Here is a 26,787-nt window from a genome sequence, read left to right as displayed (position 1 = left end):
CCAGGCTTCAGCCTCCTGCCGGTATTCAAGTACAAATGACAAAAACTGGACAAGCAAAAATGCCGCAAATGAAGTAAAAAATCTTAAGAACTCTGCTCAGTTGTCTGGCTGAGGTTTACGATGCTGATTTCCATTTCAAAAGCTAACAATCTGGGTGTCCTAAGAATTATAATCAGGGCAACTGCTCTTCTCTTCCATGCCTCTATGGCATTGCGCTGACAACAAGTTCTTTAGGATTCATAATTCTTTACCTCTAAAGAAGCTATGGAGTTAACTTACTAAACACACAAAAAGCACCTAAGAATTACCCCATGGAAATTCTGGTACAGTCACAAGCTAGGACGGGCCTGCTGAAGACTAGGGAGGGAATGTGAGGCCTCATCCCTCAGACTCTGCGAACAGTCCCTGTGGAAGGTTAAGTCGGTGCAGGAGATGCAAGCATCTCCGTCCCCTAACAAAACAGATAGGAAACTGGAATAGAAAATGATGGAAGGATCCTGAAAACGGGAGAAAAAACAAGAGGAAAAGGTGATACATCAATACTTATTAAAATCTTTATTCATTTTCTTGTTTTTCAGAATTGAAACCCAGAGAACACATTAGAAATTTAGGTGCATATCTTGTCTCGTTTGGTGTCTTACCAAGCACAACCTCTATTTGTGCAACAGCTCTGAGAGGAAATCCTTGGCAGATCAAGACAGAGGGTAGTGGTTCCTACACCTCCCTTTTAAGCAAATAAATCAGCTTCCCAGTAGGTTATTCCCGGTCCCCCCAACATTTGGTATTTCTAACACCTTAGCTCCTTAAACACCTGTGGCAGTATAGTACCCAGCCCCTACCTTTTCAACCCAGAAGTGAAGACTCTCAGGGAGAGAATCTGGCCTTCTCCCGTACAACAGTCTCACAAAGTCGGGTCCACCTGCCCCCCTTGTGCGCCCAGCCAGCGCGGGCACACCAGAGCGGCTAGGAGTCTGCTGAATGTCTTACATCATTGAGGGTCCACTCTCAGAGACTGAGAAGAGAACCTTTTACTAGCTTCAGGTTCTTCAACATAAATCAGTGTTTCCCTGTGTCAAAATAAATACTTTCTTTCTTGTCAGAATACATATATGACTATATACATACATATAGCTTTACTCATGCTTCCTGAAGCTCAAGCTCACAAGATGACTCATACGAGACAGCTGACTGACAGATGCTGTTTCGCCATCATTGAGCTGTGGTCATTTACTGGTCAAACAAAAACATAGGGACCGTCGAGAAGGGAGGTTGAAGGCATATGATAGATGAAAAGGGAAGGTCAAAAGCCTTTTTTTTTTTTTTTTAACCAGAAAAGACGGATCTCTTTGGGAGAACACATTGCCTTCGGGTGACATTGAAAAACTGCCATATATAGGATTCATCTTTCCCAAAAGAATATGCAATGGATGTACCTGAATTGCCCATTTCCTCCTTAAATTTAATTTGACATATTAATCCTGAGTGCAAACAGGCATAAATGCCTTATTAATATATTATCAAACAGTACTCTGAGCAAATCAGATACTGTCCATTATTTGTTCTGCACAGAAAATTATTTAGGCCCAAACCCACAATATAGACTCATATTAAAGAACAATTTTAGGATGAAACCTCTGTACCCATATTTCCCCACTCTGGAATAAACATATATAAGAAGTGGAAGAAGGTGGGCAGGAAATGGCAGTCAGCTCTGATTTTCTTAGTTTCATATTAAACTGTATCCATGTCTACCTTTAAATGTTAGCGAGGCACACCCAACTTACAGCTGACCAAAAACCTTTCCAATGACTTGTTGATTATAATAGTGCTAGACTCTAATGAATAAACCACAAAGAGGACATTGTTACAAAGCTCTAAAAAAAGATATCTACCTCTTTTTTTCAAACATAATTTAGTGTTTGTGAATTTTAGGGCTATAAGTTTATGTTTGTGTTTTTCCAAGATTCCCCTAAACATACTTTTCCAGCTTAATTGACTCCTGATTTAGAACATAAATTTATATTCTAAGTGTCATGTCACACCATTCTGTTAACATAATTCTAACTTTAACCACTATAGATCTGAATATGTTTTAAGATCATAAATTTTAAAATAGTAGGGAAAGAGAATGAAATTATATATTTTCTGCAATTTTTGAAAAAAGGATGAGAGATTTTCAAAGCTTTCCCTCCTGCTGTCTTCCTTAGCAGAATATTCTGCCTTCAACATTACGAATAAAGTTCCCAGTTTGAGAACGGTTTTTATTCATTTCACTCTGACATACTAAACGTATCATGGGTTTGAAAGAACACTAATCCATAACTCAGTTCAACTAACAGTTACCAAGGAGAGCAGTGCTGGCACCCTTCCCACCGTCTCCCTCCAGCCAGTCCTCTGATGCTTTGGGGTGAGCACTCCCCAAGGTATTCTCAAGCTCAACTGTGAGTTTCCCTGGATGCACACAGTAAGTGTTCTTAAAATTGGAATCAACGCCTCCTTTTGTTAACACTCTTTCAGTGTTTTGTGCTAATTATCTGTCTTCTTAAATTCAATACCATTTTTTATAACTCAGCCCATTCTTGTGTACATCTCAAAATGCACACATGAAGTACAAAAGTATCCTAATTTTATGCTATTTTAAAGTAGTTTACAGGTTACTAAGTTATTTTTCAATATGAGGAAACTGGGGCATAAATTCTAAACTGTTTTTGAAAGGGTGGTTCCCTAAAACTGGTCTCCAATGGCTGGCATTAAATTTGTTCAACCACACTGTTTAAATATTAGTCTCTGCTTGACATAAGTACAAAACTGGAAGAGCACCCAGACAAGATGCAGGAGAGCAGCACACAACTCTGAGTGCACAGGGAGCGAGCACACCAGGCCTGTCCTCTGGCCCTATATTTTACTGCAACTGCTTACATGTCAAAATCGCTTTGCCAGAACACAGAACTAAGCCTGTGTTTTAGCAACCTGAAATTTGAGAATGCTAACAGATGAAGAACAATACGACATCATGGGTTCAGAACTCCAAACAAGATTAAATGAGGAAATTACGGTTTGACATAAATCAAAATCGTAAGGCTCTTCCTGGTAACCTCCTTAATTTTAAGGCTCAGAAGTTTAAAATCTTTGCTTCCAGTCTTCCACATGGCCCAAGTCACAGGAGAGGTCCAGCCACCAGCAGGACGTCCACCATCACCTGCAGGAGTGAGCTGGCTTTTCTCACAAGAAAGGCACAAACACCATTGCCAATTTCTTGGGAACAGCAGTTTCAGTGACCAAATGCCTTAAAGGCAGAGCTGGAAATTCATTTCAGAAAAGAAATCAGGATGGCAGAGTTCACAGGGAACCTAACTCTTATTCAAGGTATTAGTTCAGTTTGCTTTGCTAATTTGGAAAGGATTTGCCTGCTTTGGGTAAAAGGAAAAAAATGTCTCCATAAGAGAATTGGGTCATAATAATGTGCTCTCTAGAGACAATTTTTTGGTTAATTTGGACACAACTGTGAGAATGCAGATTTTACTTAGGTACAAGTCATGTTTGCTTTTACACATCTTTAGAACTTAAACACAGGAGAACCTGTTTTTCATTAATTCAGTCATCTCCCCGATTCTGGTTCTATGAAGTGGGTGTCTCTCTTCTTCCCTCCTCTAAGAATCATCAAAAGCATTACTACCTAAAGGCTTAAAAGCCCAAACATCTTTCCTGCTTTTGTCCTTCCCTCTAATTCTATCTTAAAAACAAAACCTCTCCAACAGAGCATGCTATTTTGGCTCAACAGAATGCCAGGTTTTACTTGCTGCCACTCCGTGGGAGGCAGTAAAATTCCCAATTTGACTAGTCCTAGTAAAATAGGACTCAAGAGACTGCAAAGTGTTTTCAGAAAATCCACTAGTGTGGAGAAAGGACTATAAGGATAAACTCAAAATACACACTCCAGAACCAATCCCAGCGTTGACCTATCCAAGTGTCATCCCTCTATGTGTCCTTTGGCATGAGAATTAAGACTGACCCACTAGGATACCCACTGCTGGAATGGGGCAAATGCCGAGAAGTAAGAAGGTGATTCAGCAGGAACATTTCCGTGGTCTGAAACTTGTAGTCTTTGCTTTAGTTTCTACTACAGAAAACACCAAAGAAATCCAATGCCACCCTGTCCCCTATCACCAGAACTTGCTGCTGGCCATTTCCAATTCATCTCATACCATTTGGAGTTGATTGTGCTGTTTCTCTATCTTTGTAAAAAGAAGTTTCACTTATTTTGTGTTGAGAATTACAAGTGGGAGAGAGGCATCCTGTCTTCCACCAGCACAGCGTCCATCCCAAACTGGTCAGTGCACTGCTTCACGGTGGCTAGAATACTCAGGAGCCGCTGGTCCACAGCGTCCAGGTGAGGATCGGAGAGCACTGGGGAGATGGGGTCATGGGCCATGGCAGATTTTAAGGCAGACTTCAGCACACCATTCTTTAGGTAGTTCAGTCTGTTCCAGGTAGAAACTCGAATGCTGAAAGAAAGTTTTAGGACAAATTACATAAAACCTCTCACCATCAAATGGAGTTTAAAGCCTGCTCGGCAGATAAAAGTAAAGAAATAATCATGTAAAATATCTCAATTAAAAGATATCATTTCTGTTTTAGAAGTACCTCTACATTATGAGTAAGTCACATTACCACATTTTAATATATTTTGGGGGGGTAATTATTCAGAGATACAAAGATTTATACATGTTCACTGCAGTGCTATTTATAGCAGGAGAAATGTGAAACAACCTAAATGTCCAACAATCGGGAAATAGTTAAATAAATTATGGCTCATCCATTCAAGGGAATACCATGCAGCCATCAAAAACAGTTAAGAAAATATAGTGCTATGGGAAAATGCCCATGTTATAATATTGGGTTGGGGGAAAAAGTTGGAGGGAAAAAATGTTTTACTCCAAATTTGTGGAGAAAGAAAATGTGTGTCTATATACACACACACACAAACACACATACAAATACACACACAAGATCAGAATGAAGTCACTACAGTGTTAATGGGAGTTATCCTTACATCTTAATGGGTAATTTTAATTTCCTTCTTTTTAAGTTTCTGAATTAAAAAAAAATTTCTGGGGCCGGCCCTGTGGCTGAACGGTTAAGTTCGAGTGCTCCACTGCAGCGGCCCAGGGTTTTGCCGGTTCGGATCCTGGGCATGGACATGGCGCCGCTCATCAGGCCATGCTGAGGCAGTGTCCCACGTAGCACAACCCGAAGGACCTACAACTAGAATTCAACTATGTGCTGGGGGGCTTTAGGAAGAAGAAGAAGAAAAAAAAGAAGAGTGGCAACAGATGTTAGCTCAGAGCCAATCTTTAAAAAAGAAAATTTCTAATATTAATAATATTATAAATAGGAAAAGTTTATTTTAAGGACCTCTATTTTCCTTAATCATTTCACCAACTAAAGAGGATCTTTTGTTTACCTCAGAGGAGAAGTACTTACCTCCCTATGGGTAATGTGGGAATTAACTAGGTATGCAGAAAAGTCAGACTGTGCAGGAGGCAGTCTGTTCTGCAACTATTTAAACACTAAGGAAGATCAATCTTTGGATAAAACATGGAAGGGACAAACAAGGACGGAGGCAGTGTGATTTTGCCATTCTGAACTACACTACAAATGCCCAGAGCATCAGAGCTCCCCTGTGTAACTAAGGTGTCACCTGACTGCCTCTCAGCTCCAAATTCACTCTTCATATATGCCCTGCTATAACGGACAGAATTCCTTAAGCATCTCTTCTCTTAAGCTTTCTCAGTAGAGGGCGCTCGAGAGAGACTGCAGAAGGCAGGGCTCTCCAGATGCTTCTGGCTCCTGCACAGTGGGTCAGGAGTGTGTGCCTGGCGGGGAGAGGTCATCAAACGGAGCTCTGCCCTGGCCACATTCCAAGAAGGGCAGGCCCTCGGTGATCCTGAAGCCTCAGCCTGGCCGCTGATAACCTTCCTGAGGCCCTCTTGACATGGAAACCAGAGCCTCAAGGGCTGCCTGCTGAGGCTGGCACCCTGATTCCCTCTGTAGGTCCACAAACATGTCTTGCCTACAGCCCAGTGGTTTCTACCGAGTCATCCCTCCCTCTGGATGCCACGACACCACCCGCTGACTGCCTGTATCCCCCTGCAATCTGGAGGGCTGCTTCCTGCTTACCCAGCACCTGCAAACCAGCAAACTTCTCTATCCAGTGGGCCAAACTACACCTTCTCCACTAACGTCCAAACCCCAGCCTTGGGGAAGGGGTTTGCTTCCAAGTTTGTCCTTCCTTGGGGACTCTCCCTCAGCCCGAGTTTTCTTCTATAGTCACTCTTGTATCAGTTTAACAATTCTTTATACTAGACTTTCCTGTTTAACCCACTACGTCTTTTCTATTTCCTGACTGGACCAGACTGATAACACTGACTGTTAACACAAAAACATCTTCCTTCAAAGATACAGTTGTTAACTGGATGTATCATTGCTTCTCAATATTAATGAAGACAATTAAGGGCTGCCTGGGTAAACACTTTCTGCAGAATATTGTTGCTATTAAAAAAAGAAATAAAAGAAAAGAAAAATCATTGTGCTCCTGGACTTGCATTTCTGTGTTAGCCAAGCAAGGTGGATCCCAGCTGATCCTCACTGCTCCTGCTTTAAAATTATACCAGCAACGCTGAGCTGAAAGGGGCTCTTGAGAGCCCAGTCTTTCTCTCATTTTCTTGATTTACTTTTTAATTTCTTTGTTCTCTAATATAGACTTTAAAAAGAAATTAATTACTAAATACCTATGGGAAAAGTTACTTTTGGTTTACACAATGGCAAATTGAGATAGGCAAACCACAGGTGGTCTATGGGGGTGAGTGAGAGGACTTGAAACCACAAGGTAAACATAGCACAGCAACCAGGGACAACGATTGTACTAGATTTTTTGGGAGGAAAGGACTATATTCTGATAGTAAAACAAACACGGATATACATTATTCAATAGACTGAAAATTTCTATTCATACATAACTTGAAATGAATTCTGAGCTTTGGGTTACCTGCCTCCACCTTTCCCGATCCTCCATCTCAGGATCTCCAGGGGTTCTGGGTTGGAAAAGCGCTGCTCAGGGATTAACAAGTTTTAAGGCCAAGAAAACTGACATACTGCTACCTGATCCTAGAAAGGAAAGCAATGCAGGCACATGTGTTTCATGTGTGTAACTTACATGCAACACTGATAGAGAGGGGCAAGAATGCTTCTCTCATCCAGCGAGGGGTTCCCAAAGCTGAAAATTAAATCAAAACTTAGTGAATTAGGTGGAAGCTCCAGTTCCCTTCTTAGCATCAAAGCAAGAGTAAATTCCATAAGAAACCCAAATGTGATCCTAGATAACTTCATGCTCCCACAGCTCAAATCACTTAAATTAAAAATAAACAGGGCATGACCAATTAGACACAGGATTCCTAACAGCCCGTACTGCAGCATCAAACTACAAATATACTCATTTACAAGGATCCTTTCTCCTGCCATGATGTTGCAAGGTGCTGAAGCATAACCATGGTAACACAGTGTGGAGTCCACAGACCAAAGCGAGACCCCTGAAGACCCCTAAACTTGAAAAGATTTTAAGGGTGGGTAGAGAAATAAAGGCTATTCGTATCAGGTTCTTGCAAACAAGCAGATGGTCATTACTTATATAAAGAAGTTAGACTTGTTCTACTCCAAAATTACCAATCAGAGAAGATTTGGATTATCTTCTTCCCTACATTTCAGTATATGAACAGATTCAAACTGGAAAAACTGCTCACAGAGGCTGAGAAAACAGTGATTCAAAGCAGATGTAAAAATGATCTCAGCAGGAATTCAGAGTTAGAAAAGGAGAACTAATTCTGGAAAAACTGTCAACCTTCCACTCTTCTCCTGGAAGCTCACCTTAACAGCTGGAGGGTCTGGTAGCCCTTAGCACAGTGCAGGCCCTCAAATAATAAATGGCAAAGGCAACTATTTCCATGTGTATTCCCACAGTACACATGATCTTTAAAGGAAAAAAAAAGATTAGTTTTACAAGTAAGGATAAAGATTTTCCTGAATGTATATAGCACTGGCCACTACCTGCTTTGCTGTGGGAGGGGGAGAGGGAAAGGCAGTGTTTGCTGGCCTCTCACTTTCTGTAGTTAATATCACCTTTCATGGAGCATGAGGAACCTGGTGCTCAGCATAAGACGGTGGCATCATTAGCAAATGCTGCCCATGCATTCTTTGCTGAGGATCCACGTTTCAGTTTATTCTCAGCAACCAACGTTAACAGTAGTGACCTACAGCCTGGACAATTCTGGGCTCCAATGAAGTATTCTATTTAGTAAACACTTATGAAGTGTAACTAAAAGGGTGGTACTGAACTGGGCACCATGGAGAATATGGAGTGTAAACAAGAATTACATGTGCTCTTCAAATAGCTCAGACCTAAAAAATAAGGACATTCCACTTTTTCAAAATTAATAAAATTGTCTTATTCAAGATAAAAGTAGCTTGTCCTTACATATAATCCCCAAGTAACTGCTCTTCTCACGATAGCAAAAAGTCTGGGTCTAGACTGCCATAGAAATAGTAAAACATCCCAGCAAATAAATTAATTTTTTAAGCTGAGTGAACCTTTGGATAGAATAATTTAACAGTAATTAAATTTCATGTTCTATTAAATATGTACTCTCAAGATTCTAAAACATCATAATCAAAAAAGAATGATGTAAGTAACAATAAATCAAAGACCTTGGTTTACAGTTGTCTGCGAAGAAAATCAGAGTCTTTGACTCCATGGAAAAAAACCCACTTTCCCATTTTTAAAAGTCCTCAGATCCCAGCAGGTGGAGGGAGTAAAATCCTGAAAAAGATGGAAGGATGGTGCCAACAATGAAGACCCCGAGAAGAAACGGGAAGGATGACTCCTGTCAATTGTGTTCTGAATGTTTTCCAGGATACCCAAGAAAACATCTTTCTTGTATACATAGAACCCCATAACTATAAGGATATTCCTGCTGGTCCTACCTTTTGGCATTATCAAGAAGGATGAGCATACTAGCGCCTTCATCGTCTTGGAAACTCTCATAGTGATGGCGGTCAGCATTGCCAATCAGGTAATCAAAGACAGCTGTGTCAATGATATCCAAGAGGCGTGGGCCAGAGTCATAAGGGGATGTTTTCTTCACAGCATCACAGTAGCTCTCATCATACTCCCACCTAGAGGCAAGCAGCATCACCAGGGTTATTTACTGAGTGCCAGCCCTGTACCTGGCATTGTCTAAAACACAGAGAAGAGAGAGTCTCTGCCTAGCAGGTTTGCCCTTGCCCCGCCAGTCCTTTTTAGTATAGGACAGAACCTATGGCTTTGATACAGGGTTGGTACCCAACCAGGCACAGGAGATAATTAAGTAGTGGCTCACAGGAGCATTTACCTGGCCAACTTGCCCTCTCGGTAAGTCCTGCCCCATGGGTGTCGATGTTTCTGCAGAGGCCACACATCTGGAAGCCAAAGTGTGACAGATCCCTCCATTGTGTCTCCATCAGCACAGGCTGGCTCTGTTTCTCGGCAGTAATAACACTTCCCATAGAAACAAGTATTATTTCCTAAAAGAAAGGAGCCAAATACACTTAAGGAAAAAAGGAAGATTCCAAACTCTCCCCAAACGACGTAGAAGAGAGCAGCTAAGTAAGATACTGTGAAAACAAAGATCCTTAACTTACAGTTAAAATATTTATTTTCTGCATAGGTAATAAAAGCACATGGTATAAAAAAATTCAAAAGACACTAAAGGATACATACAATAAAGTCAGTCTCCCTTCCCCTGTGTCCCCTATACCCAATCCCTCTCCCAGGCGTCAACTACTGCCACAAGTATCCTTCTGAACTCATTTTAAGTAAAGGAAAGCAACGTCCTCTTCTTTGTCAGGGCTGAGATTTTGGCCAGAGTACCCAGAGGAGGGAGACAGGGCCAAGCTGTGGGCCAGGAGTTTGGTTACACATGGGGATGAGAGGGATGTGGTGTTGAGAAAATAAGTCAATAAACTGAGAATAATGGGAACAAGGTTTCTCACAGATGGAGAAGGGAGATTAACATATAGAAAGGGAGAAGGCCAGAATAAACCCCGTGGTGCTGAATAAGAATTGGAGCTATTGGTTTAAATTGATGGTTTTAACACACCCATGGATATAGAAAAAGACACAGATGTTTGTGTGTGCATGTGTGCATATATACATATACATGTGTATGAATATATATATACATTTCCTACCTCTGTCATTCAAGAGAACCTGGAAACAATGACAACCAGGTAGTAATGAGCATTCCTAGCACTCACATAGTAGTTTCTAAATATCATTTTAACACTACATTAAAAGGAACCAAGGCTCCTTGGAGAAAGAGCTGAACCTAGGGCTGGGGCAGGGAAAGTACAAGATGAGCCTGGGTCATATTGCTATGGCAGTTGTAAGAAGTACTCAGAGAATGATGGGAACACTCCAAATGACACAAGGGACAATCTGTAGGGGTTCCTCTGGCCAAATCTGGGACAGTTTGAGCATCAAAATAAATAACAGTAATAAACTGTAACACTGAGTAAATTAAGAGTCTGAGAGTTCATAGTGATATTAATAAACAAATAAATAAATGGGGGGCCAGGTGGGGGAAGTTCTACCCTTTAAAATAATGGCAACCAGTAAGTCCAGAAAGAATGATAGAATTAGCAAATAATGATTTGGCAACTATCATGGTAATTGATTCAGGCAAGAATTATCAATGAATGCTAAAACTGATGGGCAAAAGTTTGAGGGAGACAGAATATTTACATAGTTCTGGAGCATCTCCCTACAAAGTACTCAGTAATTACTTATTAATAAGTATAAAATACTTATTAACTTTATACTAGGGAAACCTTGCAGACACCTACCATCTTAATCAAGTGATAAAAGTTAACATCACCAGTAATGGGTCATAGCAACTAATCTACATCACGTGCCTCCTGATATGATGTACTGAGAAGAGCACAATAGTACTTCTCTGGTACTCCCGCCAAAACTTTTAAATCATGAGGAAACATTAGACAAACCCAAATTAAGAGAGAGTCTATGAAGTAACTGGTCAGCATTCTTACAAAATGTCAAGGTCATGAAAAACAAGGAGAGTGAGGAATTGTTCCAGATTGATGAAGGCTAAAAGGACATGACACCTGAATGCAACATATGATCCTAGACCAAATCCTGGATTTACAAAGGACATTACAGGGACAAGTGGCAAAATCTGAATAGGGTCTATGGATTAGATGGTGATATTGGATCAAGGTTAATCTCTTGATTTTGACGGCTGAATGTGGTTGTGAAGGAGTTGGGAAATACTCACTCAAGTCTCAGGGGAGCCCTAAACGATGTAATGAGTATTCATGTCTCCAACCTATTCTCAAATGGTTCAGAAGTGTTAACAATTGAGGAGTCTGGGGGACTCCGTGGCCCAGTTCTGCAACTTATATGTAAATCTAAAATTATTTCAAAATAAAAACTTAAAAAAATCTAAAAAGGAATGTTTCCTTTGCCCTCCACCTCTATGAAATATAATCATTAAATGAGCTACTTTCCCTACACCTAAAAAAAAATCACATACTACTATTAATGACTGTTTACGTTCTTATGCACACATGTCCTGGAAGAGACAAACAGCACTCACACTTTTTAGTATTTCCAACCTCTGGCACAGTACACACTAACTAAAAACTCATCTACTACACACCTATCCACAAAGCTGATTATATCCCTCTCATTTACCTTACAAACTTTTCTCTTCTTCCTTAAAAAGATTTGAACTAATTGAAAGATATACCACATTTATAATGTTAATAATTATAAAAATATAAACTTATAAATTTAACTTGATCCCATCATAAATACCAACAGATCTTTTAGAGGGTAACTAGATATGACAACTTTAAAAGTCATAAGGAAAAATAAATAAGAACTGCCAGAAAACTCTTAAAATAAGAGCAAAGAGAGGGGACTAGTCTTACCAGATATCAAAATATACTATAATACCTCGATAATTAAAACATTGTAGACCAGTTCATGAACAGACATAACGTCCAGTGGAGCAGAACACAAAGTCCAGAAATTGAAGAACACACAAATGGAAATTTATTACAGTGGAAAAAAGACAAACTCTTTAATAAATGCTATTGGGACAACTGATAGCCACCTGGAAAAAAAAAAAAATTGTAGCCACACTTCATTCCACATACCAGGATAAATTCCAACAATATCAAAAACTTAAATGTGAAAAAACTATAAAAGTACTAAAAAAGACAAATAAGGCAGAATTCTCCCATAACCTTGGTGTGAGCAAGGCTAACTACAATTCAAAATCAGAAAATCTATCAGAAAAGACAGATCTATTACATTAAAGTCAAACAAAAATTTCTATAGGGCAAAAAAATACCATAAACAAAATCAAAAGAAATTAAAGATTTGGGAAAAATATTTACATCTCATATCACAAAGGGCTATCTCCTCCCTATGTATGAGCTCCTTTTAATTGGTTAGACCAATACAGAGCTGAAAATGAGCAAAGGATATGGAAAGACAGATAAAGGAAAATACAAATGGCTCTTAACAAAGAAAAAGATGTATATGTGAAATAGAAAACAAAGTTTGATAACACATTGTGAGTCTAGGGGAAAGAGGCATTCTCCTACACCACTACTGGGAATGTAAACTGCTTAAACATCTATGTAAAAATGCATGTGACCTTTGACCCAGCACTTCCACTTCTGGATGTATTTGCTCATGTTATGAAGTAACATACGTACATGGTAATCCTGGAAAACACTGGTTGTAAAAACAAAATATCAGAACTTATACGTCCAATAAGGGACTGGTTAAATGAATTATGGTAGATCCATACAATGGAACACTTTGCAGCAACAAAAGAATGAAGAAGCTATTTATATGAGATGATAAAAAGATTTCCAGGATAGATTAAGTAAAAAGAGTAAGATGCAGAACTATGTAGAGTGTCACCTATATTGCATAAAATGGTAGAGTTAATGAAAACATATAGTCATATTTCAAACAAAAAGGACATAAAAGAAATTACTAATAGAGATTACCACTGAGGAAGGAGAAGGAACAGATGGATGGGAGGCAAACTTTTCACTGTAGTCTTTTTAATATTTTTTTTAAATTTTGAGTTGTGTGAACATATTACTGATTCAAAAAGTTAAAAAACAAAGCAAAACATTGCTTGTTGTAGGAAACCTGTTGCCTGCATGACAAAATCCAAACTCCTGAGTTTGGTAAAAAGACCCTTCATAACTGAATGGAGTATGGAGTAATGGTTAAGAGTGGGACCTAGGGCCAGGTTTCTGGGGATAAAACATGGACTATAAATACTCATTAGATTGCAAGACTTTGGGCATGTAATTTCACCTCATGAAGCTTCCTCTGTAAAATGGAGATAACAGTTCCTCCATCATCGGGTTGTGGAGAATAAATGAGATAATTCACAGTAATGCTTAGCACATGGCCTGACACATTATTAGAGATCAATCAATGCCAGCTATTATTAATAATCTGCTTCCAATCTGCTTTTCCAGACTTCAATATTCTCTTTTTATCGCCATGAACCGGAGGCTCTGAATCTTTCACTATTTCCTGGATGAACCAAACTTTTAAAACTGGTTTTCTGATCACCTCAGTCTCTTTGCTCTCCTCAGATGAACTATCACCTGTGATAATAAAATCTAACTCTCCAGCCCACACTTCTGTCCTAAGCTGTAGACTTCAGCTTCTACATGACCAGACAACATTTACCCCTGGATGTTCCTGTCAAGGTAAGATTCTGCACCCAATTCCACTGTGTGAGAGTTTTCCCCCACCACCAGGCAATTCTCTGACACCAGCTGGGTGTCCTACAATTCAACTCAATTCTGACACTATCTACCTGGAGAAAGCACTGGACTCCACACATTAAGGGCTCAGTCGCACAAGACTGTCCTACACTTCAGATGTCAATCGCAAGTCCAGGGTGTCATTCATGCTTCTGACTGACTGCCTACAAATCAGAGGTTCCCATTAGCCCCTCCTTGGGTCTGATTAGTTTGCTAGGGCAGAAGAATATACAATGGGGAAAAGATAGTCTCTTCAATAAATAGTGTTGGGAAAACTGGACAGCCACGTGCAAAAGAATGAAACCGGACCATTATCTTACACCATACACAAAAATTAACTCAAAATGGATTAGAGACTTGAAACCTTAAAACTCCTAGGAGAAAACACAGGCGGTAACTCCTTGACATCAGTCTTGGCAATCGTTTTTTGGATTTGACACCAAAATCAAAGGCAACAAAAGCAAAAATAAATAAGTGGGACTACATCAAACTAAAAAGCTTCTGCGTAGCAAAGGAAACCATAAACAAAATGAAAAGGCAACCCACTGAATGGGAGAAAATATTTCCAAATCATATATCTGATAAAGAGTTAATATCCAAAATACATACACAACTCAATAATAAAAAACCAAACAATCCGATTAAAAAATGGACAGAGGATATGAATACACATTTTGCCAAAGAAGACATACGAAATGGACAACAGACACATGAAAAGATGCTCAACACCATTAATCATCAGGGAAATGCAAATCAAAACCACAATGAGATATCACCTCACACCTATTAGAATGGTTATCATCAAAAAGACAAGAAATAAGTGCTGGTGAGGATGTGGAGAAAAGGGAATTCTGGTGCACTGTTGGTGGGAACGTAAATTGGTGCAGCCACTATGGGAAAGAGTATGGAGGGTCCTCAAAAAATTAAAAATAGAACTACTATATGATCCAGCAATTCAACTTGTGGGTATTTATCCAAAAGAAATGAAAACACTAATTCAAAAAGATATCTGGGGGGGGGGGGGGGGGGCTGGCCCCATGGCCGAATGGTTAAGTTCGCAGGCTCTGCTTCAGCGGCCCGGGGTTTCACCGGTTCAGATCCTGGGTGCAGACATGGCACCGCTTATCAGGCCATGCTGAGGCAGCGTCCCATACAGCACAACGAGAGGCACTCACAACTAGAATATACAACTATGTATGGGGGGCTCGGGGAGAAGAAGGAAAGAGGAGAAGACTGGCAACAGATGTTAGCTCAGGAGCCAATCTTTAAAAAAAAAAAAGATATCTGCTCATTACAGCATTATTTACAATAGCTAAGAAAAAGAAACAACCTAAGTGTCCGTCGACAAATGAATGGATAAAGAAAATGTGGTGTATATATATATGGAATATAATATTATTCAGCCACAAAAAGAATGAAATCTTGCCATTTGCAACAACATCAATGGACCTTCAGGGCGCTATGCTAAGTGAAATAAGTCAGACAGGAAAAATAAACACCATGTGACCTCACTTATATCTAAAAATAAAAAAAGGAAAAAGAAAACCAAGCTCATAAATACAAAAAACAGATTGGTGATTGCCAGAGGTGGCAGGTGGGGGGGGTAGGTGAAATGGGTTAATGGGGTCAAAAGGTACAAAATTCTAGTTATAAAATAAATATGTCATGGTGATGTAATGTACAGCATGGTGACTACAGTTAATAATACTGTATTGCATATTTGAAAGTTGCTAAGAGAATAGATCTTAAAAGTTCTCATCACAAGGAATAACAATTCTGTAACTATGTATAGTGATGGACGTTAACTAGACTTTTGTGATCATTTCACAATATATACAAATACTGAAACATTATGTTGTATATCTGAAACTAATATAATATTGTATGTCAATTACACCTCAAAAAAACCAATTTGCTAGGATGGCTCAGAGGACTCAGGAAACCAGATTACTGGTTTATTACAAAAGATACAAATCAACAGGCAGATGAAGAGATACACAGGGCAAGGTCCTGAACAAAGGAGCTTCTGTCCTTGAGGAGTTTGGGTCCCAGCACAGTGGCTCATGGAAGTGTTACGGCTTGCCAGCCTGGAAGCTCCCTGAACTTTGTACTACTGGGATTTTTAGGGAGGTTTCCTCATGCAGGCATGATCAACTATTCACTCTATTTCCAGCTCCTCTCCCATCTCTGGAGAATGGGTAGAGCGGGGTTGAAAATTCTAAGCTTCTAATTACAGCTTGGTCTTTCTGGTGACAGCTCCCATCCAAGAGGCATGCAGGAGCCCACCCAGAGTCACCTCAATACAACAATAGATACTCCTTGTGCTCTTATCACTTAGGAATTTACAAGTGTTTCAGAAGCTCTGTGTCAGGAAGAGGGGACAGAGACCAATATATATATTTCTTACTATTTCATACAAGAAAACAAAATATCCAAAATTAAACTATCTTCCTCTGCTCCACCTCCCTAAATCTGCTCCTTTCCGTGCATTCCTAAAGTAGCTCAAGGCTTCATTATCTACTTAGTCATCCAATTCAGAAACTTGGGAGTCGTTCTTAATTTTTTCCTCTCCCTCTGAATTGTCCTGCTCAGCCCAAAGGTTCACCAAATTCTTTTCACTCTAATTCTTGAGTAACTCTTGAATCTTTCTCTCCCCATCCTTGCTTTCCTTCTGGCTCTTATTGCATATGAACTTACTACAGTAGCCCTCAAGTGCTCTCATCTCCCCATCCTCCCCTTCCCAATTCATCCTCCACAATGCTGCCACAATTAGTTTTCTAAAATTCAAATCTGAGTCTTCCAGGTTCAAATGCTTTTAATGGCCTCCCAGGGCCTAAGGAGAAAGTCTCGGCTTCTAAGCCTTGCGCACAAGGCCCTTCAGTGACATGGTCCCAACCTCCGGCCTTCCTCACTCACCAGCCCCACACAGACCCTTAACTTCAGCGACACCACACCAGCTCCTGAGCTTGCCATGCTCTGCTCTCACTTGTCATCACCCTTGCCTATGCCTTGTCCTCCACTGGAACAGGGTTAACTCAGGGGACCCATGAACCTACGGGAAAAAAATTACACTTTTATTTTCACTAATCTCTTTGTGAAACTCAGCATGCCCTTCAATTATGATGGTAGGGAGCAAACCACAGTACTATTAGAATCACCTGTGACTTTTTCACCAGAAGAAATCACAGATTTTTCATATCATATTAGCTCTCTTGAAGATACTGCAAAGTATCATTTATTTTCATAGTTTGAAATTATGGGAGTTAATAGATCACTGCTATTTAATGTGTTAAATAACAAAGCATGTGTTACTATATCACAAATTTGCTTTTTGTAATTTTTGATAACAAAACTATACTATTATTGGTTTCATTTGTAAGTCTTATGTATTCTAATTTATGTATTTAAAAACACCACTTTGAGAAAGGCTCCATAAGCTTCTCCAGACTGGCAAAGGAGTCTCTAGCACAAAAAATGTTGAGAGTCCCAACCTGGAATGTTCTTTCCCACTGTATCTTCCTGGGGGATTGTTATTCTCACTTTCAGACTTGATTGAACTATCACCTTCACTAATTAGCTATCACCAGGATGCCACCTTCCAGGCCCCTCCCCTGTTGCTCTACACTCTCACAGGACCTCTGCACATGTCTGGCTCCACCATTAGACAAAGCTCCTTGAAGGTAGGAAGGTGTCACTCACTTTTGTATATTCAGCACCTAGGTCAGAGCCTGCCACAACACAGAAGTGAAATAAAATTTTGTTGAATGAATAAATGAATAAATATAAAAGAAGATACGCAGATGAAATATTTTCTAGTCTTAAAGTCTGGGTTTGAATCTTGGCTAACGATTAGCAGCTCTGTGCCTTTGGGGAAAGGCCTGTTTCTCAGGTAGGAAATGCGGATAAATCCCCCCACTCACTGCACTCTTAGCAGGAGGATCAATAAGGTAACTGTGCAAGTGCTCTGTCCAACTGCAAGGGCTACACAGAATTTAGTTATCATTATACGACGTTATCTAGTAATATGTTTTAAAAAACTGTGCCAAGGTCAGCCCATTATTTAAAACCTACCTTCAGCCAAATTCCTCTATCTGCCAGCTATCAACTGAATGTCTGCATCTCCCCAAAATTCCTATGTTAAAGCCCTAATTCCCAAGGTCGTGGGATCTGGAGGTGGGGCTTTTGGGAGGAGCCCTCATGATGGGACCAATGCCTTTCTAAGAAGAGACACGTGAGAGATGATTCCTTTCACATTCTCTCTCTGCCATGTGAGGACACAGGAAGAAGGTGGCTGACTGTAAACCAGGAAGAGGGACCTCACTAGAACCCAACCATGCTGACACCCTAATCTTGGACTTCCAGCTTACAGACCTGTGAGAAAGAAATCTTTATTGTTTAAGCCACCTGGTCTACGCTATCTTGTTATAGCAGCTTGAACTGAGACACTGCCCTATGCTGTAGGGTGTATCTAGAAGCTTATTCCCCAAATGCATCAATCTGGTGTACTCTCAGGTCTTTATTTATCTATTTTTTCTGTGAGGACGACTGGCCCTGAGCTAATACCTGTTGCCAATCCTCCTCTTTTAGCTTGAAGAAGATTGTCGCTGAGCTAACATCTGTGCCAGTCTTCCTCCATTTTATGTGGGATGCTGCCACAGCGTGGCTTGACGAGTAGTGTGCAGGTCTGCACCTGGGATCCAAACCCGCGAACCCCAAGCCACTGAAGCGGAGCACACGAACTCAACTGTGCCACCAGGCCAGCCCCTCAGGTCTTTATGTTCTTGTGCTTGTTATTACTTCCTATTATTTTGCCCAATACCTTTTCATCTTGGCTGCCCGAGTAGCTCCTACTGATTTTTCAATACTCAGTCCAAGTGTTAACAACCTCCTCTACAAACCTTTTTCTGGCCTCTCCCCTCCCCACACCTGCACAGCATATGAGTTGAACCTTTTCTGATTCTCTAGAGAGCAGGGACTCTGACCTATTCCTCTTGACCTCCTCTTATCCATCAGGAATTCATGTTTGCCCAAGCATAAAATTGGACAAGCAAAAGTGATTACAAAATACATGAAACAGATGAGTGATATTGAATGCTTCTGGTTATTTGTAAGAACAGGATAGCCTTAGCCTTATAAGTTTAAATTCTGAATGATGAATCTGTTGCAGGTCCTTTAAACGTTCAGTTTCAGCTCATTTTAAATGTAAATCCATTCACTCTAGCACAGCAAGGTGAAGTTTATCGTCCAGTGTCTGTTTCAGCAGTCACTTCATAAGGCAGACCACTGTGTCATTGAAAATGCCACCATGAAGAGGCTGAAACAAGAGACCATGGTACCTCTGAATTCTTCCCATTCTCGTTGTGCCCACAAGGAGAATAGGAGTGAGAATTTTAGCTCAGATCCCTTACCGAAGAAAGAGATAATCGAGAACAGAGGCCAGAGGGACCATAGCCAGTTCCATGCACAGTGAGTTACCGGCTAACCAAAGCAGAGTAGTAGGAGGCAGTGGTGATATTCCAGGCCCAAAAGCAACCCTATAAGGGAATTTTGGACCCTCTTATAGAGTTGCTTTAAGGTTTCCTCAATTCTAAGGAGACAGGAGACAGTTCCCAAGAAAGTACATGTATATGAAAAAAACCCCAGCCAATGATATACAGACAATAACAGATTTAGGCCAAAATCTGAGTTTGAGATTTAGTTTGAGATCAAGCAGGAGGAAGTAAAGTTATCACCTACTTACACTCTCAGTAAATAATCTCACTTCCTGTTTCACAGACACAACAAAGCACACATTAGGGAAAACTTTCAACTTCCTGTCATCTACCTTTAGATCCATTTCCCCCCGGAACCTGAAAACAGGCTGCCTGATTGTTTTTGTATTCTCTTGAGTTCTTCAGTTCCTAAAAGTCATGAACCAGCTTGCTTCATGATATCCCATTTAACTTATTAACTACTCCCCTATGTAAATGTCCTCTATAATCTTCTTACCTACGGTTAGGAAGGTGCTCAAGAGCTGCTCCGTGGCAACAGGCTTGATCTCTGTCCGCAGATTAACAAATCTGCCAACCACCAAGGGGGCTCGGCGGAAACCCAGAATCCTGGTTTGGAAGGTTGAAGAACAGAAGAGAAAAATCTCTAGGGATGTATTTTAAAAATTATGGTTAATCAAGTTAGACATGTAAAGGTACTGTTGCTAGGTAGGTAAATATTTTTTAGAGGTACATATATTTATGAGTTTAATATTAAGATGGATGTAATTTATTTTAATATACACCTCAACAAAGAGGATAAGGCAAATCTGGCAAAATGTGAACAACTGTTAAATCTAGGAAGTTGGTACAAGGGTTCATTAGATTATTCTCCCTACTTTTCTTTGTTAGAAATTTTTCATAATAAAAATTTTAAATAAATTTTAACAAAGCACTCAAAAAAAACTGGACCTAAACCCATGCATGGGTTCAAAGCTTTGGATAAACAGCACAATGACAGAAAACTATACAGATTAATCTAAAAGGATAAACCCATAGGATAACTTAAGTACAGACACATTTGAAGATAATTCTCTCTAATGGTCTAAAAGTACAACCTTATGGTTGAATACAATCATTTTTAACAAAAGGATACTTCCTGGTTAAAAAATACATAGCCACTGAAGAAAAGTTGGAGGGGCAGGATTTGGAGCAAACAGAAAATTTATAATGAAGAAAAATATCATTCATAATTCCATAACCCAGAAACAACTACTGACGTTTTGGCATATGAGCATTTTTTCCTTTACATGTAAATATATAAAAACACATACTCAGTCTTGTGTATATGCACATGACTGAGATTTATACTATATGCTGTTTTGTATCCTACTTTTCACTCATCGTTATATCATGAGCCTTTTCCCATGTCATTAGAAAGCCTTTAAAAATGCCTATGTAATAAATAATCCATTGTTCAGGGCTGCTGACTGGCTTTGTCCTGATGCAGTCTTAGAAAAGCCACAAAAGCAAGGAGATCAACAGATTTGTCAAAATAACAAAAATCAAGAGAATCTCCTGAGACCAGAGAAGATAGTTAAATCCTAATGTAATGGAGAAAGAGCAACCCAGAGCAGCTAAGTGTCAGGAGCCATGGATGGGAAGAAAGTCGGGAAGTATTTTCTCCCCATTGACCACTGCCGGGCCAAAGAGCAGCAGCCAGTTTACGCTGAGGAGCCAGCTCACAGGGGCACTTGAGCCTGGCTGGGGTGGCAGTTAACAAAAGGGGTAGGGAGACTGGCAGAGACTATCTTTCAGACTTTGAGGTAGCGAAGAACTTTTAAATACAAGACCCCCAAAGCACAAGTCATAAACTGAAACATTATTATATTTAATTAACATCAAAAGCAATGATTTCTGTACAAAGACTACTTCACTATAAGTTAACAAATAGATGTTGTACTGTGAAAAGATAAGAAGATACTAAATTTTGCTAATAATTGAGGAAATGTAACAATGAGACACCACTTTACATATATTAGATTAACAAAAATTAGTCTGTTGGATAACATAAAATATTGGCATGGATATGGGAAAACGATCTCCATGCACGGCTGGTGTCCACCAATAGGGAAACAGGAAGGGGTCTGGGGATAAAGGAAATAGGGAAACGAACAAGGTCTTGGAAAGACTGACTCTAGTGTACCATTAAGTGAGGAGCAGCATTTACCCAACTCTTCCCCACTAGGCCTTAAAAGAGGCCATGAAAACTCATGGTATTGTGAACAAACACTTATTTAACTTTTTCCATATCATTAGATGTTTAGATTGCTACCAGCTTTTCACTACTGAGAATGCTAAACTTAAGATCATGTACATGTATCTTTGAATTTCTGATTATTTCTTCCTAGAAATATCTTCCTGGAAATATCTTAGATATTTGCATTAAAAAGTAGTTACTTGTTCAAAGGGTATGAAAGTTAAGGTTTTTGATACCTAATGCCCAAGTTCTTAAAAGAATGAACCAATTAACGATGCCACAAGCAGCATATAAATTCCAATTTTTCCTGCCAATAAATTATCTTTTTTTTACTCTTTGCCATTTTCAGCAGAAGAAAATAGTATTCCATTGTTTCAACAGGATTTTTTTTTATTACTGGTGAGAATAAACTCCCCCTGCTGTATTTATTAGCAATTAATAATTTCTATTCAGTCAACTGTATCCTTAGACCATTTTCTACTAGAGTGTTAGTGTACATACAGACTTGTATAAATATTTATATATTAAGGCTATTAATGCTTAGATTACATTAGATTCAAATATTTTCCCCTAGTTTGCGTTTAAATTGCTTGATGTTTCTTGACATATGAGTTAATTTTTTTTAATTTAATTGAGTCTATTGAACTTTTTCTTTGTGATTTTTAAATTGCTTTTATGCTTAGAAAAAATCCTTCCTAATCTAGAAAAAGACAAACATTCACCTTTATTTTCTTCTGGTTTCCTTATAGATTCATTTAAAAAAATACTGTGAAGATTTCTTTTAAAGTCTGTCTATATGCCCTGATGAAAGAGCTGATCAGAAGAGCAACTGGGATACCAGACAGCTCAGTTATAAGGTCCCTGACTAGCAATGTGCTGAAACAATACTAATGTTCCTAGAGTAGGGCATAATATCCTTTATTATAGAGTCAAATACGTTCTCAACCAGTGAGAGAGACTCCTGCTTTGAAACTTTGTTTGCACAAATAAAGAAAATAGAAAAGTAAAAACAAATTAACTCTAAAAACGAAAAATTTTTCCTAGTGAACTTATACATTTAGAATTCATGTCTATTTTTCTCTTGGAATTATTCTTGTTATTAAAGCTGTGAATATTTTGTATAAAGGACAATAAAAATCATTATATATGTCACGCTATAGATTTCTAGCATATGAAGATAAGTCACTTAAAACAAAAACAAAAAAATATCACTGCCAGGCCCAATTAACCACCAGTTCAATTTAGGGATTTGAGTTCAAACTCTGGTTTTCATCCTGCCATTTTATTTACCAAGAAACATTTGACTCATGATAATGACAGCATACCAGAATGAAATGATCTAAAAAAGCCCTGAGTTAAGATATTTACTTTGGTATTCCTAGTACCACCCAAATTATGAGGGACTGATACCAATTTGACGGAATTAGTCAATCAGCTATCTAAAGTAGGTAACAAGCCAAAGTTATTAGTGTTGTGCCCTTTAGGAGGAGTCCACAAGTCCTCTCAAAGATATTTTTAAAAGGAAACAAAATGAACATAACCCATTGTGATTACACGTACCTGTCCAAATGAAAGGCTGCTACCTCTGCATTGTGTCTGTCATAACCAGCATATGGTTCCCCTTCCACCACATAGTCTCGGTTATACCTGCAGAGTGAATGGAAGCACAGATGCACACATAAATTACAGCAGTACCAGAGGTGACAGCACAAGAGGCAGAACAGAAACTTCAGCAAGCTTGATTCCGCTCTATAGACGCCTTCTCTGTCAATCCTGAGAACAATTGTGGACTCGCACAAATCACTGGCAGCTGGCGTGAAGAGGAAGTGGAGAAGGAAACTAGAATTCTGTATCTACCTCAGCAATCACTCTATGAATAAAACATGGAAGACATTATTTTTACCCCTCTAAGAGACGTTTGGTGTAGTCTAAGGAAAACCATAAGGTAATTTTCAGGAAGGCAAGGACCCTTTTTGTATCTCCAGCACAGTGTTAAGCCTATAGTTGGTACTTAATTAATGTTTACTAAAATATTTATTAGATTGAAGAAATCAAGGAAAACGTGTAATTAAAATGTTTGCTTACCAGACTGGCTAAGGCAAGGCTTATGAGAAAAAGTTAAAATTTCTTGGGAAAAAAGGTCCTGATATGCTTCAATTTTTGTTTATGAGTAGGAAAAGGTGCATTTAAAAAGTTGCTTGAATAACCATTATCTTTTTCTCTTTTTAAGTTTCTGATGATGTACTGGAAGGAATACTGGACTGGAGGGAGAGCCAGGTATAGCTGTCATCACCTGCCTGGGTAAGCTTGAGCAAAATCCTTCTCTTCTCTGGGGCTTAGATTCCTTATCTACAATATTAGGGGCTGGACTAGGAGGTAATTTCTAAGATTTCTTTCATCTCAAACTCCATTCTGAAGATTTTACATCACACATATAACATAAACAAAAGACAATGAAAATCGGCATATTTCTTTCTACTAATCATAAAAAAGATACAATTTAAACCTGGTAAATGGGAAGAAAAAGACACTTACTTCTCCTATGACCTCTACTGTTCACCTGAATTTTCTGAATCACAAGGAGACCTATTAGACTTTACAAGGGAACTGTAAAATAGAAATAAATTGAGACTGAAGTGAAGAGAGGCTTCCCTACTAAGGACAGTGGGATCTCCAATGCTGAAATGGCCATGGGGAAGTGGAAAATGGTACTAGAAAAGGCAGTGACCTTCAACATAAATGACCTTGGACTATAAAGTGAAACCATGTCCACAAAACACATTTTCACGGCAAAGTAATGAAACATTTATGCATCACCACCTGGTTGGACACCAGTCTCCTAGTATGGTCATTATACTCAGATGTATTTTTTTGTTTCTAGTGTCACAGGCTACCTAGGATTATACTGCCTAACTCCAAAGTACATCTCAATTTTGAAATAGGACTGCAGCCAAAGCTGACACCACTCAAGCACTTCTCTCTCCCTCACAGCTGTGGCCTGTCCGTAAAGCTGGGGGACAGTCCTTGAATACTTTATTTTTCAGGACTCCAGCAGAGCCACAAAAGAGATGTGGTGATGTGCAGTCCGTTCCTTCCAGTGAAACACTGGAGAGCTTTCCAGTACATCGATAGGCTGCTCGGAGTGAAATGTAAAACCCTGGAGGAATCGACGAACTTTGGAGGTGGGCGGGAGAAGAAAGGAGGGAAGGAAAAGGGAAAGGAATAAGAATCAAAATGAAAGAACTGCACTGGAGTCCGAAGCTCTGATCCTTAGCTCATGTTCTGGCTATGTGAAATACAGAATGTCAGAACTCGGGATCTCATTGTCCTCACCTGTAAAATGAGTGGTTGGACTAGCTGATCTCCCAGGTCCTTTTCAGCACTTCCTAAGATCACTCACTCATTTCTACTCACTCTTAGGCCCCTGCCATCCTGTTCCTTTCCCACCATAACTGCTGTTTTTGCCTGTGAAAATCAGTTTACTTCCAGAATGGATACAGCTACATTGAAAAAAATCACTTTTATAATGTAAGGCAAAATGTACAAATAAAAGCATCACTGCAGTCCTGTATATTTCATCAACTATCCATACCTTCCACGTCTAACAGTAGGACATGGACAACCAGGCTCCAGAAATGCTGAAACCACAGCGACTATTAAAGAAAGGTACACGTGTTGACTTAGCAGTAAGGACTTAGACCTTCCTCTCAGCAGAGCGCAATCCATCTTAAGTCACTGACAGAGCAGCAAAATTCGTACAGTAACTACCAATAAATCACTCCTATCATCCTGGTGAAGGACATCAGAGCCTGACCAAGGACATTAATTTGCACTTACACTAGGACTAAATAGCCTCTGAGGCCCCTGGGGTCAGAACAGCAATCTGCTGGGTGTTTTGGGACTGGAGTCAATTTCTACAAGCACTTACACGTACACCCACTTCCCCCAGTCTGCGCTACGGCCAGGTGTAATCAGCATAGGTCAGTGTGTGCAGTGACCAATAGTGCTGTCACCCATTGCAGGGGCCCGTAGGGCCTGTGGGGTGGGGGAGGAGAATCCCCTAGAGCTGGGAGTGGACATGGGCTGTTCAGGAGGTGGTGGGGGAGCAGGGGACCAGTTTGACAGGAATAAAGAACAAGGTGTAGAGAGGAGGACCAGAATGCGAGGGGCTTGACCATTAGGCTGTGAGGCTGGGTTTTGTCTGGTTAGCAACGGGAAGTCCCTGGACGTTTGAAAGCTGGGAAGCACAGTGATAATATGGGTATTTGGAGGAAGAATAAAAGTAGTTTTTAAGATGGTCTGGACGAGGAAGGTAATGGGAAGGGTGCAGTGGTAGTAAGAGATATGAGATGAAGCAACCGTGACTAAGGTTAGTTTATGCATTTATCTGCTGCCGTCTCCCCTAGTCAACCAGTCTGGCCCCTTGTCCTTCCACTTACACCGTGTCTGAACACCCCAAGCCTATCTGCGAAGCACCTGGACTAATACTAACACCGCACACTATCGGGACTGTCTGCCTTCTCCCACTTCCTGCTGTCCCAGCTCATCCTCAATTCTCCAGTGTACAAGCAGAGGGCAGAGGATATCCTCTTATTTAAACACAAAATGTCCACAACTCATCTCTTCTTACACAAATTTAAATTTTGTTTTTAGTTTGCCTTCTTTCCATCACTCTGCTTATGCTGCTGATCTCTCAGACTACAAACCAAGAGGTCAAGACGACATTTCAAAACTAAACTAGTAATTTTTGATGATGGGTGATCCACGTTATCACACTTATAGAAGGCAAACAAACTTAAGAGAATTACACATTTGGCAGAATACCAGCTGTTCACACTCTGACAGATCCAAATACCAGCTCCAATAGCCATTGCAAGGTGATTTGTCAAGTTAGTTACTCTCTCTAAGCCTGTTTCTTATTCTAGAAATAAGAACTGTAACTGCCTACAGTTGTGATGAAGGTTAAAAGCCTTAACACATACAAAAGTACTTAGTGTAATGCCTGGCAAATGGTGTGCACTCAATGGAAACTAGATCCCAAGGCCCATATAACCATACTGTTTCCACATTACCTGCCAATCAGATTCTTCTATTTTCCAAAGTATAACGCATTTCTTAACTTTCATAATTTCCACATCTTCC

The 26,787-nt window shown here is 39.8% G+C and overlaps 1 protein-coding gene across 2 annotated transcripts in view; it reads right to left on the bottom strand.

The window, feature by feature from the left end:
* Positions 1–540: 540 nt before the first annotated feature.
* The window catches only part of FAM20B (FAM20B glycosaminoglycan xylosylkinase), a 44,441-nt gene continuing 18,194 nt past the window's right edge, over positions 541–26,787 (bottom strand). For both annotated transcript variants that reach the window (XM_046680674.1, XM_046680672.1), the window contains exons 3-8: positions 23,206–23,292; positions 19,906–20,015; positions 9,444–9,615; positions 9,037–9,228; positions 7,217–7,276; positions 541–4,505 (exon numbers count right to left, since the gene is read on the bottom strand). In XM_046680674.1, coding sequence (XP_046536630.1) covers positions 4,274–4,505; positions 7,217–7,276; positions 9,037–9,228; positions 9,444–9,615; positions 19,906–20,015; positions 23,206–23,292 — 853 coding nt within the window. In that variant the 3' untranslated portion in view covers positions 541–4,273. The remainder of the gene's footprint in view (positions 4,506–7,216; positions 7,277–9,036; positions 9,229–9,443; positions 9,616–19,905; positions 20,016–23,205; positions 23,293–26,787) is intronic.

This window comes from Equus quagga, chromosome 13 (assembly GCF_021613505.1).
Source record: "Equus quagga isolate Etosha38 chromosome 13, UCLA_HA_Equagga_1.0, whole genome shotgun sequence".
Lineage (NCBI taxonomy): Eukaryota > Metazoa > Chordata > Mammalia > Perissodactyla > Equidae > Equus > Equus quagga.
This window is presented reverse-complemented; position numbering and strand designations above follow the sequence as displayed.